This window comes from Mycteria americana, chromosome 6 (assembly GCF_035582795.1).
Source record: "Mycteria americana isolate JAX WOST 10 ecotype Jacksonville Zoo and Gardens chromosome 6, USCA_MyAme_1.0, whole genome shotgun sequence".
Lineage (NCBI taxonomy): Eukaryota > Metazoa > Chordata > Aves > Ciconiiformes > Ciconiidae > Mycteria > Mycteria americana.
The window spans coordinates 48,880,528-48,897,130 of NC_134370.1; the positions used below are offsets into that span (position 1 = coordinate 48,880,528).

General features: G+C 41.9%; 1 protein-coding gene across 3 annotated transcripts in view; it reads right to left on the reverse strand.

Moving 5' to 3' along the window:
• EDC3 (enhancer of mRNA decapping 3) overlaps nt 1–16,603 on the reverse strand; it is a 28,996-nt gene that overhangs the window by 10,211 nt on the left and 2,182 nt on the right. For all 3 annotated transcript variants that reach the window (XM_075505644.1, XM_075505643.1, XM_075505645.1), the window contains exons 2-4: nt 16,098–16,279; nt 14,309–14,622; nt 5,582–5,917 (exon numbers count right to left, since the gene is read on the reverse strand). In XM_075505644.1, the coding sequence (XP_075361759.1) occupies nt 5,582–5,917; nt 14,309–14,622; nt 16,098–16,261 (814 nt within the window). In that variant the 5' untranslated portion in view covers nt 16,262–16,279. The remainder of the gene's footprint in view (nt 1–5,581; nt 5,918–14,308; nt 14,623–16,097; nt 16,280–16,603) is intronic.

A 16,603-nucleotide genomic window follows, 5' to 3' on the forward strand; every position in this document is an offset into this window, starting at 1 on the left:
GTAAATGTATTTTACAGCTGCCTGGAAAAAAAAAGGCAGATATAGACTAAACAGTTTTGTGACACGCAGAGTATTGCTGAAGCCTGATTAAACATGAAGTATTCTCCGTTTATGAGGCACACTCTGTCCTGGGCACTACCACTGTGAACAAGTTATCTCGTCGAGCTTCACTATGCAATGTTAACATGCATACTGGTTGGTTAAAACACCCTATGCCAGCAGAAGGACAGAGCTAACTCTCCAGAAGTTAACGAAATAAGAGTTTTTCCCCAAACAAGCCCAGAGCAATGTTGCTGTCAAAAGTCCACACACTTCCCATGCTTTCAGTTGCAGGAAAATAAAAAAAATAAAATAAAAAAAAAAAAAAGAGGGCTGCTGCTTGAGTAGCTCAGTGTGTAAGCCCCATCTTTTCTCTTGACTATTTTAGCAGCTCTCTAGCTGCTAAAATAAACACAGGCAAGCTGCGGGAATGGATGAGATGGAACTAGACTTAGGATCTCCTGAAAGCTGTATGTGAAGCCATTAACTCTTTCCTTTGGCAATAAATAACTCCAGGTTCCAGAGCCACACAGCTCATGGTCTAAGATACAGTTACGTGAAGGGGGTATAACTCTTGTCCAGTTCAGGCAGATGGGACATTACTTGCTGTCTTTTGCTGGTTGTAAAGCTGCAGCCACCTGCCTGCAGACTAAGCAAAACACAGTTACTTGCCCCACAAATATGAATGATTTTCTCCACAACCTTAAAGGCTAGGTTGTTTTTTTTTAAATCATCATTATTTTTAATTAAGACAAATTCTGTGGGAGTTCTGGCTGATATTCCAACATTAGCCTCTCCCAGCATTAGTGCACAATTCACTCCGGCTGAGCAAAAAACTGTCTGAGGGACAAAGAGACTTTGCCCCATGACCACTTTGTTTTCTCCTGCAGTTGGATAAAGCGAACTTAATTTGCACTCAACTCAAAGATCCCAGAAACACTTCACACATTCAATATACACAATTGCTGTAAGGCAGTCATCCATAGACTGACGAGCTAAAAGCTAGAGAGTAGAAAAGTCAGTCAAGGACATGGCACACACAAAAAAAAGCCATACTGTCTGCATCATCCTCGCACAACAGACTCAGGCTTAGTTTTGTAGTCCAGCCCTGGCACATAAGCTCCACCTGCTACATTGCTTTACTGCTAAGCATGCTTTTTTTTTTCCCACTATCTCCTTACTGTGGGGAAAAAAAGTTTCTTGACAGACAGGTTTGAAGTCTGGTTAGGGGAAGCACAGAGAAATAAATATTGACACTTAGTCTGATTTTTTGAGCACAGTCCTGCTTTCACTTGACAAGTGGCTATCTCAAATTTCTACAGCAGCTGAGTTTGAAAAATCCCATTTATTTTCCAGAAGAGACACTGGGATGGAAACAGCATATTTTCTACACTAACAGCATTAACGAGAAGAGAACCTACTTTGGACAAAGCCTTATTAGTACATCAGGGAAAGAAATACATACCTCACCTATGTGGCATACAGCTCTCCTCTTATCTCAGTGTGCTCATAAAGACACTTGCTTGGCAGAAACAAAGTGAAGAGGAAAGGAGAGATGAACTGCAAAAAAAGAACGATTTGGAGAGCCTGGTATGCTTGAGATTATGTAATACAAAGTCACTGATGATGAACTGAGATACTCCATCCTACTGCAAACTCCTCTGAGCTCCAACATACCTGCAGAACATTGGCTTTGCAGCTACTGTGAAAAGATCTGATCCCAAAACACCATGCTGTTCAAACACAGATCGTTTCAATGCTGATAGCCAACAGAAGGAACAGAGACAGACCTGTGCCAACACACGTTTCAGTTCTCTAGCTGGACAGCTCTGGAAGTAGAAAAAGACAGCTCACACCTCATAAAAACTATCAGCCCTTCCAGGGAGGCAGATTTCTGTTAAACAGTTCTACTTCCCCTTTCAAGAGTCATGTAACAGTAAATAGAGAGACAGACCAATAGCAGCCAGCCCAAAAGAGTAAAGACTAATTATTATATTTGGGAGAGATTCAAATGTGGAACCCCAGGGATGGACTTAACTCAGTCATGATCAAAGACCTGGTAAGTTCTATTAGCTTCAGGTTTTTATTTTTGTTTGGAACAGATCCTCATCTTCATTCCCTGCTTAATTCTAAAACCCACGCTAGTATACCTACGCGCGATGGCCTGCCTCCATAAAATTAGATCTCAGAAAAACACTTCAGTCCACCAGGATGGTTATCAAGCTTCGTTTACATCCTACACAGATCGACTTATTTTAGTCAGTAATAAAAACACAGACTGGAAGCCCTGTAGATTAGTCTTTTGGAGAACTGGCATCAGCAGTTTGCTGGTTTTACCACTGCACAGTCCTGGTTATTTCCTAGCTCCATGGAAACATGGCATAAAAGAGCATGCAAGGATTCACAGACTTCTTCCTCTCCCACAGTGACAAGAGCTGGATATTAGCTCACTGTCAATCACCAGCATCCCTTTGTTTGTGCTATTATAGCAGACAGAATAATCATTCTATCAGCCAGAGCTCTTTTAAGACGATCATCTTCAAGACTGGCCTAGGGAAAAAAAATTATGAAGTACTTACTTCTCCTATAACTAGGAAGTGCTTTTTGCAAGTAAAGCTCCCCTTAGGAGTCCAGAAACAACTCCGTAGGGAGAATTCAGAAGCAGAAAGAGAATTCCTGCCACAGATACATCCAAAATCATGACTTTCAGCACTATTGGCACTCTCATTTAATTCAGCAGCTGCTGCTCTTTGAGCCACTAACAGAGGCAGGCTGCCTACAGCTTAGCATCCTCCTTCCAGCTGCTAAACAAAAGAAATCAGGATTTTTTTCAAGTGACAGTCCATCATTACTCCAAGCCCACTGAGTATCTTTCTGTCCCTTGGAGGGCTGACTCGCTACAAAAAGCTCTAGACTGAATGCCAGAAACAGTAGGCAAGTTACAACTGTTTACAAGAGCTTTTGCTAGATAGACATTAGCATTTCCTAAGCAAAAGTAAAACTTCCTCAGTGGACACAAAGGCAGTCACTCTCTGTGGGAAAAACATCTAGAGAGACACAGCACTGGGACACTTTTATCATCATTCATAGGACTGTGAATGTGCCCTGCTCAGCACAGGCGACAGGGAACTGTAGCTGTCAATACCCTGCCCGTTGTGTGACATGACAGCTTTTCTTCCAAACAAATCCAGAATTCCACATAGGAGACTAATCACCCAACAGTAGCTAATGAGGCTAGCAAGACCCTGCGACTACAGAGGGGAGTCGTTTGCCACCCTCCCTGTGCAGGCTTGCCAAGAACAAAACAAGAAAACAGCAGTCCTTTCACTGGGCTGCTCCCTTCATGCAAACAGGGAGCCAAGAGTTTCCATAGTAAAGGATGATAGAGTTTAGCAAAAACATGATTTCACTTTCATCCCCTGAATTACTTACTGCTGCTTGCTGCTTATTGCATGTCAGAGTTTTCCTCCCAGGAACTGTACTGCTAGAATACTGTATTAGCCATACTTCTCAAATTGGCAGCTAACAGTAGGTTAGCTTTTGTTTCAGACTAGACATACATAGAGGCCCTGTCTCCTCTCAAACAAGCCAGCTGGGAAGACGAATTGACAAGTAGCAAATTTTAAAAATAAAAAAAAATAGTAAATCACACACAAAAATGAAGAAGTGCTGATTCACACAGCACATGGGCAACCAGTGGAGCTTCTTGCCACAGGACACTGTAGAGATACTGAAAGCTTGCACAGATTTAAAAAGCATAGGTTAAATTAAGCAGAAGAAAAAACAAACCTCATCAAAAGCTATTAATACTGAACTATCATTTCTGCTTCAGGAAGTCTTAAAATTGTGAAAGACGAAGCACTCGGAGGAAAGTCTCACTGCATGTTTACTCTGTTTTTTCACTTTTCCTTAAGTATCCTTGGAAACACAATACTGAACTGGACAAGTTCTGATATGACCCAGTGCATGTTTATCTCATTTGAGAGCAGAATAGATCAATAGGAAGATGGATGACACAAATGGAAAACTATGACATCATTGTGTAACAGAACCATTCAAAAATTTACTTTTTTTTTTAAACTGAAAAGCAGCAAATTATTGCAAATGAATTGGCTTCCTTCTGTAAAGTGTTCACACCTCAGATGGAGTTTCTGGGCAGAGAAAGAATGACAGATCAAGGACCTCATCACACTTCTGCTCGGTGGCCAGACCACCAGGATATTAGCTATTTAGTGTCTCTCTACAAAAAGATCTGAAGTTTGATTTTATTCTGATGTGGAAAAGAAACATTCCTGGAATGCCAAAGTTCCTACATTTTGCAAATGCTAGAAAGCATGCAAACCGAACCACAGGTAGGCTAAAGTTACAGGGAATTTGCACCTAAGTGTAGCATAAAGTACATATGCTACACTTCATAGCACGTGTATGTATAGAAATAAAAACTGTCCTTGTAGCAAAATCCATCAGCATACAGAACTGGCTCCTGGTGAAAGCACCATTACCTGGTGCTTGGCCAAAAAAACCCAAAACAAAACACAACCAAAAAAACTACTGAACCAATTCTACCCTTCCCCAAAGCCATGGATTAGGAACTGAATAATATTCTCTGCATTTCAATTTTAGGAGCACTGCCACCCTGCAGCCAGGCAGCTCACTGATCCACCCTGCTACCTTCACCTCCAAGAGGCTACTTAGCAGCAGCAAGGACCAGAAATCAGATTTGCAGGAGAACATCTGTGCAGCGGCTGGCACCAGCATGCTGAGCTAGTTTCCCCTCATGATACACTTGACAAATACGCCTACTCAAACACAAGCCTAGAAGTTTTTCTTTCCTTTTATAATTAAGGCTAAGGTAAAGCAAAGGCGAGAAAGACATTCTTTACACACACATGAATGTGTTTGTCCAGCTTTCTGGGGCTCAATCTTTCACACAGCAGCAGTGGACAGTAAGTAAGTGGGGGGCGACACACCACATAAAAAGCCTTTTGTACAACGAATGTTTGGAATTGTGAATGGGAAGAGCCAGAACTGTTTTTTTATACCAATGACATTTAAAGTTCCACAAAACCATGCAGAAATATCTAACTACCACCCAAGGAGTATCAGAAACACATGAAATCTCCAGCCATTTACCAAGAAAGCACAAATAATGACATGCTACCACGTACCGGAATCCTGAGACCATCCCTCCCTCTCAAGAGCCAGCAATCAAGTCCACACAGGTTCATCATGCTACTGAAATCAAAGCAAGGATTCAAAACGGCTCCTATTCAGTTTCCATTCTTGTTATACAACCATCAGTTTTGTTACCTATTGCAAAAACACCTACCTTGTTGCCCTATTTGAATATTTTTTTTATCTCAGAAATATTGCAAATAAAGGTTGAATGTAGATACAAGGCACGGATCCAATCTTACGTAAATGAATGCCCTTGCTTGTACCACATTAAGCTGATAGACACCCCTTGGGGAAAACAATCCACCACATGTGCCCCAGAAAAGCGGTAGAGCTTGCATCCTCATCAGTAAGGGATGTAGCATACCCGTGCAGAATTCTTTGTTAGCGTTCTGGGGTACGACAATCCTTCTGTAGACTATGGGCTCCGATTCCAATATGTTCTCGTCATGCCGATAGCGAGCTGGTTTCTCATTTGGGGTCCCCCTGGAACGAGTGCCACTCCTCCTCTCATAAGTTTCAATCTCTTCAAACACAGCTGCCTTGTCAAAAAGGGCCAGGTTCCCTTCAAAATCAAAATCTGTGTCTGGGATTTCATCAATGTCATCCCCAAAGCATTCATCATCTTTGCTCTTCATTTGCCCGTTTTTCAGGCCACTCTTCTTTGGAGTCACTTGGTTCGGATGACGGCTACTGGATGACCCTAAACAAAAATAAAAGCAAGTTGAAAGTGAGTCATAAATGGAAAAAGCCGTGCTTGCTCATACACTTTCTCAGCAAATATTGTAAGAGAGGGGAGCTTATGCTTGCAGTCCACTGACTCAAGGGATACTCGCTTCCCAAAGAAGCTGTAGACCCCATCTTTGGCATTACTCATGCTAAGATAAGCTAACAGAAAACAGAACAAGAGCATCAGGAGAGAGACTTTCAGGGGCTTCCCACTGGCAAGGTTAGAAAAACAAGCTTGACCACAGCAGCAAAACAAGTGTTTCTCCACATTTTATTTAATTAAAGATAGTGTCACATTAGTGATAAGATAATAAGCTCGCCATGATCTAGGACAGTTTTCTTCCTATACTGAGCTCGTGCTCATGCAGGCATGTGGCCCAAGACCTTCTCTGGAATTTCCCTAAATTTCAGAGATTAATGTACATGTTTTCTTCCATAACAGGCTGGCCACCTATTAATGATCTTTAAGGGAGAACTTAAAACCCCGGGAATAAAGCATTTCTTTTTCCTCGCACTTGTTATCAATAGGTACACATTTCTGTACCGATACGAAGCCTTTTTCCTTATTTCTATTGCATTATTCTACTTACTCATCTTGCAGGTTTAAATACACTTATTTCCAATCACAAGTAATTGTGAAAGCCTGATTTCTCTGGAGCAAGAGTGATGAAACTCTCTTCATCCCCAACTTATGGCTGGAGATCAAGGACTAATACAAAACCATATGCAGTTAGGAGGTCAATATATCCCTCTACTTGCTTATTTCTTACATTATTATTCAGGTCCCCCATACAAACTCAGGTCCAGACAACATTAATCTGCTTTTTTTATATGTACATATATATATATATATTAAAAAAATAGTATGCCCATTGTTAAATTTGCAATTACTAGAAAATATTTCAGACCAATCCCAGCAATCACAGGTATCACCTACAGTGTCCAATAGATGGAGTAAGAATTATCACACCAAAACTGCTTGTTCTACTAAAATATTTCTCATAGTTTCTGATAATCACCTTTGTAATTTATACAAATGAGTTTGACAGAATCTATTTGACAACACAGAAACAAATTACCACCAAATTACCACAATGATGTGTGCTCTTTCTATACCTCCTCTACAAATGAAAAAGCAGCATTTTTTTGTCTTTACACAGTATTGCCCATCAGTGAGAGAAGACAGGAAGAATTTGAAGTCATCTAAGGATACTTAGAAAACATCCCAAAAACATTTGCAATAGGCACAACCTTCATGGCGTCCTGTAAAGTTACTTGTCACCTTCGTAAGTGCAGACAAGTCTAGCTTGGTCTTGGCAAATCCCTCCTCCTCCCTGCCTGGAAAGGCTTATTTGTAACCTTGGGTCAGACTGGTGCAGCAGCCACAAGCTGCCTAACAAACCTGAGCTCTGATTTCCCACATTTCCAAAGTGTGAAATCTTCCACTCCATCAACAGGAACAGCACTTCACCTAGAAAGCGAAGGACCCTCCTCCTGTCAGCTGTTTCTACAGGGATGTTCATTCATTTCAGGATCAGGACAGGAACCAGCACATTCAAGACCAATGTGCTGATTTCGGCCAAGTTAACAAACAGAACTCGTCTCTCTACAGCGAAGTTATTCAAGAGCTCAATTACACAACTTCAGTTGCAGCCATTAACTTCAGAACACCCTTATGATTACCTGAAGCCTTTATAGAAAACACTGTAAGAACAGACCGGAGCAGAGCGCGCTTTCCTGGAAGATACAGGCAGGCAGCTCCGAGTTCTCAGAGCTTATAAAGGACTTTGTAAGCTCTGCAAATTTGCTTTACAGCGTGATACTGAGTTCACCTAACACCACATCTAACTTATGCCATGCTGAAAGATGACGTGCTAAGGATATATACTTGGTTTTATTCTCAATTAGGAATGCAATGTCTCAGCAAGGGTTTTCCCCCGTTTATTTTCCCCCATATTTTAGACATATTTTCCCCATATTTTAGACATATTTCACTTGTTTTTTCTAGAGAACCGTTTAAGTGACTAACCTGAAAGCTTTCCCAGCCCCCACAGCAAGGAAGCTCTTTGAAATGCTCAGCAGGTCCTTCTCTGGTGTCTTAAGTACTTGAGCTAAACAGATCAGACCAGAACACCCTAAAACACTCCCTCTCAAAGCTGCTGCAGCTCCAGTCTCCAATTATGCCATAATTCACAAGTCCAGCAACAGCAAAGGTGCACAAGAAGTCAGAGTCCACCATTTCCCACCTTGAAAAGCAGGAGGTAAGACCCCAAATCTTCAAGGCTTTGTGGAACCATCAAGCAAAACCCCCCAAAATGATCATTTTCCTAATGTAAGTAATTTGTTGTTCTGGTGGGTTTTTTGTTTTAAACATAAGCTTGAATGCTCTAGTTATACCAGTTAAAAAACAGTGTTGCCCAAGCATCCCTAGCAAGCACTGAAGAGACTGAAAGAATCAGCTTTCCCCAGCTTTATCACCTGGCCTAATGAAAGATGTTGGCTTTTCCCTTTCTTCTCCAACATCATTATATCATTATAGCTACAGCACTACTATGTTAAATAAAATATCTTAAAGGGCATCTACAAAGTTAGACAGCTAATAGCATAAGTCTCTTGCAGCGACATAGCTATCCTGCCTACTGGATTTACTCTAACCTCATTGCATCATGAAAATCCACTGACTACAGCACAAGCCACGTACCTCTTCAAAACAGCAGTATCAGTAGAACAGCCAGCATGAAATATTTATTCTGCACGTACTGGAGCAACTGAAACTAGCCATACAGAGTTGTGTGGTCAGCGTCACCACACTTTGACAATACTCTTTATTTATAATAATTTGAAATTACTACTAACTACAGCAGGTAGTTCATTTTCAGAACAGTGATTTTCAAGCTGCTGGAGACATCAAGGAGTTTTTATAAACAACGGGGTGAGAAGAGACTACTGTAATACCCTTTTTGCCAAGAAGCCACTGAAGGACAGATAGCAGAATTCAAGAATTGCTGGTGATAAAACACGATATAGGAGAGAGAAAGGATAAGTCTTTCTGGCAAGCAGAATTCCAGTATACAAGCTATGACCGACCAGTCATTTACATACATGGTTTTGACAGAAAGGGAAAGCTTTTTACTAATGCGCAACTTCCAAATTTGACATACAAACCACCCCAAAGTTGTACACAACTTGGTATGGAGCCAGCAACTGCCACTACCAACAAGGGAATCACACCCAACACTGCTGCTATCAGCCGCACAAGAAATGAAAACCCAGACCAACGCAACAGGCCGAGTTCTCCAAATGTTCACAAACTCCAGGTTGACGTAATAGTCAAGGGACTCTCAGAATTCAGATGAGTAAGCTGGAGCCTACAATGAATACAATGGCAAAAGCCTGCTTCTTGTGTCAATGTCAAGTGTTATGGCAACTCAGTTCGTTCCTGTTACCCAACAAGAGTTTTTACACTCATTGCCAGATTCTTCTGCAAACAACTCCATGCTACCCTCAGCCGACCTGAAAAGCGAAATGTGGGGATAGATGCACCGCCGTGCAATGGATCCAGGGGACAGAAGCAGCTGATGTGAGCAGTGTGTAAATGCTGACAGAATAAAAAGCTGCACTAGAAAAGCAGTGAGAACAATGGCTGGAAAGCTCCCCGGGCTCTCCTGCAGACACAATGAATGGGAGCCAAGACCATACCTCATCAAAACGAGACATGCGGCATTGTGGTGGGCAGTTCTCTAATCCATACCAATGGATGCCAATTCTGAAATACTGCTGACGCACACAACCAGCTGTCTTTTCACAGACTGCATTACAACTCTACAACAGAAGTTGCACAGAACATGGTAGAGGCCTCCTACAAACTCTGAGCAAAATTAAGTGGTGTTCCTCTTCAAGCATTGCCATCTAGACCGGCAAGAAGACTGGCAGCTGACACTGTTCAGGGAAAAGAGGAGAAACACCTAGAAAGGGGGCAGGGGGAGGGAAGGGAAAACTCGGGCAGAAGAATCTGAGATAAGGCTAACAGGAGAAGCGTCTACTGCCTTCCAGGGCACTAGTGTGACACACCAGACCAAGCCATTGCCTGAAAGCCCCTATTCACAGCTGCACTTGCTTCCATGGCCTGCTCTGGTCCTCTGCCAAGCAGCTACAGAAATCCAGACTTTCCAGTCCAGCTCCTTTTGGATTGCAACTTCCAGAGCCCCTGTCCTGTGTGTGTATGCGTGAAGCTTATTAAGGAGAACAGCACATGGCTCCATGTCAAGTTGGCAGCTTGACACTGCACAGAAAAGCGCCTCCCTCAAAAGATAAACAATACTTCCCAGGCTTTTTTGTTTCTTAGGAAAAAAACCTGTCATATATAGCACACAAGCAAATGTAAAGTCTCTAGTGAGCCGGCTGCCTTCCTGCGAGATCCCTGTGGGAACTTTTGCCGCCAGCCCTGGCACGAACGAGCCCGGTGCCAGCATGGCACAGAAGCCATTGTTGTGAAACCTGCACTGATATTTGTTGTTTATCGATTCCTGTCACACAAGTACTCTGAAGGGGGAACTTTGTCCCTGACTTAGCACGCTAAAGGGCATCAAAAGGTCAACTTTCAGCTGTACTAAACCCTATATGACTTAAGTTCTAGATGAAATCTCAGCCCATTCTTCTCCGGACGCCTGTACCAACCATCTGCATAGAGCCAGGACCTCTTCCGTCCCTCTCCGGAGATTCACACATCATTTGCCCTACTCTCCAAACACACACATTTTAGAGGGTAAGAGTTCACTTTTCTACCTCATTTACCCTAAAATGAATCCAAGCTAACAATAATCTACATATAGCACCTTGCTCAACTTGTTTCAAACAAAGTCTGTAAAAGAAAATCTGACCTGCTGTTGTGCTTACGTAAAACTGATGCAAGCTATTTGTGGGTTGAAGTGGTTTGAAGCACTCACTGCTCATCCCAGACCTACCAGTCACTGGCAAAACAGCATTATGTGAGGTAATCCTTCTACGCACTCCATCCAACCAGAATAAAGCAAAGCAAGAGTGACTTTAGACATTTAGGTAACTGACACTGAAGTTCAAAAGTTTTCCTAAAACCAACCGAAGTAACATACTCAAACAACTAACTGGAATTTAGGAAGAGTTAAGGAATTAAAAAAAAAGTTAACCTTAAAAGAACCACAGCTCTCTTCCTACAGCAAGCACTATGCAGTGTTTATGCCTGGGTAGAAGTAAAACACTCAAAACCAGACAGGCTTGCAGATGGTTAGGTCACCAAGGAGTGTTTGCCTCCTCTTCCACATCGTTCTGGCCTTCCTCCTCCCATCAAGCCTGTTTGGCGATCATTTAAAGAAAGAAGTGAGTTACACTTTATTTAAAGAAATGAAGAGAGTTACAACCCTTTCAGACAACAATACAGCTGTTGGTGGGGGAGGAAGACTTCCAGAGGTCCAAAAACTTCTCACATAAATACAGTCTTTGATCTCCCTGTTTAACTGGCCTTGCTCCCCTTGGTTTTGTTTCTTTTCCAAACACAGAAGCAAGGGAAAAAAAATGAAGCCATGGAAATACACCAGATAGATACTGATGCTTCAACAATTAAGTCATGGAAATATGCTGGATATATACAGACGTTTCGATAATTGCATGATGAAGATCTAGAAAAGAGCATAGCCCAGGGGGCTTTGAGGAAAAAAAGAACATACCCAATTTTGGCACCGCATGAGAGCTGGCTGAAGATTTTATGAACAGAAATAAAACTAACGGATGCTTGACTTTGCGATGCACCAATTGTATCTTTACATCATTCTCATTAGAGCCTGTTAATTTGTGTTTTCAACAACACAGCAAGTAACATTTGTAATTACTTGTAGGGTGATGTTGTAATAGGTTATGGTTATACAGGCTTTAAATAGAAAAGCTTTATAATATTGCAATTTGTTTCTGGTTCCTTTTACAGGAAAAGTGGAGGCTGGCAATTGGGCAATTGTCAAATAGGAAAGATAACAGGAATGAGGAAGTCATCGTAACTGGCATTATTCAGCTCTGCATTTTCTAACATTTGATGCTGGTGAAGCAGAATAATACACAGGGTGGGACAGGGAAGATCTCCACTTCGCTAATTAAATTTGAATATTCACTTTAACAAATAAATTGTTAAAGAACTATTTGCTTTTTACGTAAATTAGGCATCAATGACACTTCTCTCAGAAATGCTGCAGTAAAGAAAACACTAGTACATTGCTCTTTGCGTACTCAAACAGGGCTGTTCTTTGGGAGACTGAAACAGGGAAGGGCAAAAAGATATATATGATGGAAATGTATGGCACAATTGTAGTGCAACTGATAAAATAATCTCTTTCTAGTCATACTCCAGCTCATGTCCCACCATATCATTTGTCTTTGCAGCCATCTACAGCTCCAGTCCCTCCAGTTCCGCCATAGCCAGCACAACACAGCATCCTCCTAAGAGCTCCCAAATATCACCTGTGCCTCTCCCAAACACCAGCCCACATAGCTGGAGGCTGTACAGAGAAGGCAGCTGCTTCCTTCAGTCTCTTTGCTGCTCCTCTCCACCCTCTGTTCATACACACCTTTTCCCTGTTATATCACAAATTCCTGTAGTGTCCACCCCTACTATTCTCAACTCAATCTCTAAGCTCTTGCCAGCAGGGACAGAAGAAAGGTGTAAAAGATCATATCAGGATGTTAGGTGAGGGGAGAACGTGGAGAGCATTTTTCTTCTGAAATGGTGTCTTATGTGTCCTAAAACTAAATGAAGTAACACACCCTGAAAATAAAGGCTGGTATTTCTCAGCAATTCACGTTCTCAGGAACGGGAATTTGCAGTTCGCATCCCAATTCATTTTTGAAGTACACAACACCACCCTGCTTCTGTCCTGAATGAGCAATATAACAGCTTTTGTGACCATTCCTCTTTATACTACCACGTTCATAAGAGACACACAGAACAGTCTGCAGCATTTTCAAGTTCAGAAAGACTAATTTCCTTTAATGGGCTTCAAGAGAAAACAAAACAACACAACACAACTTCAAATCAGGTTTGGCATGGGAAGCTTGCCGAATTCCCACAACACAACCAACATCCCATCAAAAACGGTCCTGCACATAGCCCCTTCTTACCCACACGATTCTGAAGGTTACTCTGGACAAGTTGACTTCTGAAACAGCGAGTACGTGACCACGAGGCACCTAAGTAACACTAGCTTTTAAGGGCAAATAACGACATCATAAATTCTGCTACAACCTTCCCAACCTGTTAACTAGATTGGCTACAGGACTGCACTGCACAAACAATGTACTCAAGCACTGCCTTAGGGCCCCACATGGAATACCCTGCAGAAGCCAGGGCAACAATCGTGTACTTGATTTTTCAGCTGATAAAGTGCTATGATAAATAGGGATCTGTCCTCTGCTAGAACCAGCTGCTTTCTGCTGTTCCTCCATGTCGGTTCAGGGGCAAGCACAAAGAGCACACACAAATTAAGGTTCTCACCATAATCTACTCTCCAGTTATTCAGCTGAAGAGCACTAACTTCTCCGCATTAACTTTTCCAGCCTGTGTCTAGCAAGGAAAGGTATTTCATTGGGAATCAAAAGAAATTAAAAGTAGAGTGAAATTTGCCTCCAAAGAACTCTAGTGATAGTTTTAAAGTCTCCCCACAGAGGAAAAGGAGCTAGAATTTATGGTCTGCATCAGCATGATGGCAATGGAGACATCAGTGAAGCAACCCTGTGTCAAATATACCCTGAACACATTTCTGTAAGGTGGCCGGAAGCCTAGAGAAACAGAATGTATTCTTCTTAAAAAAAAAACAACCAAACAAAACAAAACAAAAAAAAACCCACAACACCCAAAAAACCAACCTCAAAACCCCCAAAACAAACATAAAAACCCGACACAGAAGTGGCTGACCAGGTCAAGCAACCTGCTTCACCTGACTATTCTTACCCAATAAAACCATTTTATTTACCTGCATAAGGGCATTTCATGCAAGCATACACATATATCTTTGTAAGCCCAGTCCGGCAAGCTTTAATGAAACTGTATGAACATTCATACCAAATTATGGATGAGATTGCATCATCTTCTAATCATAAAAGATTTAAAGATAAGTGCCAGACATTTAGATCTGCACTTATAATACTTCGAGGCACAGTTTGTGAAGTTTTTCTCCTCAACATTTATCTTCCTCTTTTTCAGAGCTTCAGGTGGTAATACAAGTATACAGGCAAACAAACAAAAGTTTCCAGTACCATTTGAAATGTTCTTGCTGAAGAAGGAAAGATGTTGCAATAGTAACTCAGATAGACAAAAGGAAAGTGGCAGGATAACACATGTACTCACAGGAATTGTGTCTACGACGGAAGCCTTTGGATTGAGTCAATGTTTCCACATGTCGATCCATGTAGCTCTTGGAGCACTGCTGCTGTGGAGAGATGATAATATCCTGATTCTTCATGTCCGTTCTCCTTGGGATATTCTGCGGGGCACTACTGGAGATGGGCTTCTTTAACACTTTCCCAGTGCCATTCTGACTGGGACCTACTTGGCATCCAACACCAGGGATACCCATTTCTGTCTGCTGCAGGTCCCCACATTGTCTGCTGTCCCCTGGCCCTGGGATCTCCAGAATTTTCAGCTCAGTAATGTCACCTGCCCTAAAAACGGGAAAAAAAAACCAGACATTGAGGGATTTAGCATCTGAGGTACCTTTACAAAAAACAACCCCTAAAGAAAAACATGCAACATTGTACAGTGGGTTTTTTCTGATGCCATTACCAATAGAAACAAGGGGAAAAAAAAAGTGTTTTAATACACAAACACAGAGGATATTTCCACAGACGTCAAAATAGTCAACTGAAATGGTATAAATCTTCAAAATAACAACTCAAGTATTTCTACACTGCACCTGGATTGTGTTTGAAAGCTTCTGTTCCTAGCTGAAATAGGAATCAGTCAAGCAGAAAATGGAAGGAACTGGCACAGACCTTTGCAGAAATCTGCATTAATTTAACAGTTTCTAGATAATATAATCAGTCTCAGCCTTGAGGCTACTATTACTTTTAATCCATTTCTACAGAAAGCTACCCTTAGATTAGTGCAATTCACGCTCAGGCAAGGATGGTGCTTCCTGTTTCCTCAGAGGAAGGATAAAGAAAACTAATACAGCACTGGGCATGAGCCAAAATTAAACAAAGAAGTGGTTACAAAGACCTCTATTTGCACTGATTGCAAGAAATAAATCAGAAATTAGGGTCTTCTATTTTAAACTTAAGTATTTGTCCAACTGGGACACAAAAGTAGCAAGAGCTTGCTACAGACTTCCATACATCTCCTGGAAGAACATGGTCGTCATCTTTACCCACTCTCTCTCTTCAAAATCCGAGAAAAAAAAAAATTGAGAGTATTGACTTCAGGGAATCAATCTCATTTAAAAATCAGTGAGTCAGTCTCTTAACTATTGTAATAGGCCAGATAACAGGAAAACATCCAGTGACAAGTGACTCTCATTTATTCTTTTTAAGCACAGTGTTACCAGGAGCTGGTGGGAAAGAACTCCTGAGAGCTACAATACTGCTGCATCAATTCAGCTTTTTGGTTCAAAACTCTCTCCTGTCTACACGGAAGAAAGAACGTGGCAAGAGACAGAGGGGATGGAGTTGGATTTAATAACTGCAGTTAATTTAATTGTATTGGGGCAATAATTCTAATTGATCTCCCACTCTGCTGTCTCTTCTGTCGCACTTTAATTACATATAGTACACATGCTGAGGGCCAAGCTTTAAGAGAGTATGCCAGCCCCCTCAACTACCTGAAAACCAAATAACAGAATGTATACACACAATACATATATATATATATACACACACACACACACACACAGAGCCTCACCCACAAATAACCTCCAAGTGTGAGCTACATCACTTCTAACACTAGAATCGCAGAGCTAGAAAGTAATTTCCTGCACACAAACTAACAGAAACACGAGAGGCACTTCTCATCCAAAGACGCTCAGTAGCAGTAGGGAGATTGAAGGTAAAGAGCCCATTTCTGGGGAAAAACAAAACAAAACATCCAAACCACCACAGACCTTGCCTGGAAAAGCACAGGAGGAAGAAAGACAGACACTAACCTGAAGGTGACTTCTGGCACGAGGCACTTGACCCCATTATGGAAGGGCCGCGTCAGGGAAATGGTCTGGCTGACCTGATCCACAGCAGACACTCGTCCTTGGTAGACTCCCAAGCTTTCTCCGCAATTAATTGACACAATGCTCCCGAGCCAGTCCGTAGCCATATTTCCAGTACACAATTCCTGTAAAGAGACACAGGCCTGGCTGTAACAAGATGCAGAAACTGACAACCCAAATCAGCATCAATGGCATCCCCCGACCCAAGACCCTGGCTCCCACCCAGGCTCCGGCTTTGCCAGCTTCTCTCTTCTTTGTGGGGTGGAAATGACATCCATACAGACACCGAGGATCACAGCAAGCGTGTAAATCCCTGGACAGGGCTTTGCCTATACGATTGTTTGTAACGCGGATCATCGTTTGCATCATTAAAGAAATAATTTTGTAACTGAATTCAAGAACAGCTTCCAACAGCAATATTTAGTTCTGTCTGTGGACATTCTCCCTGT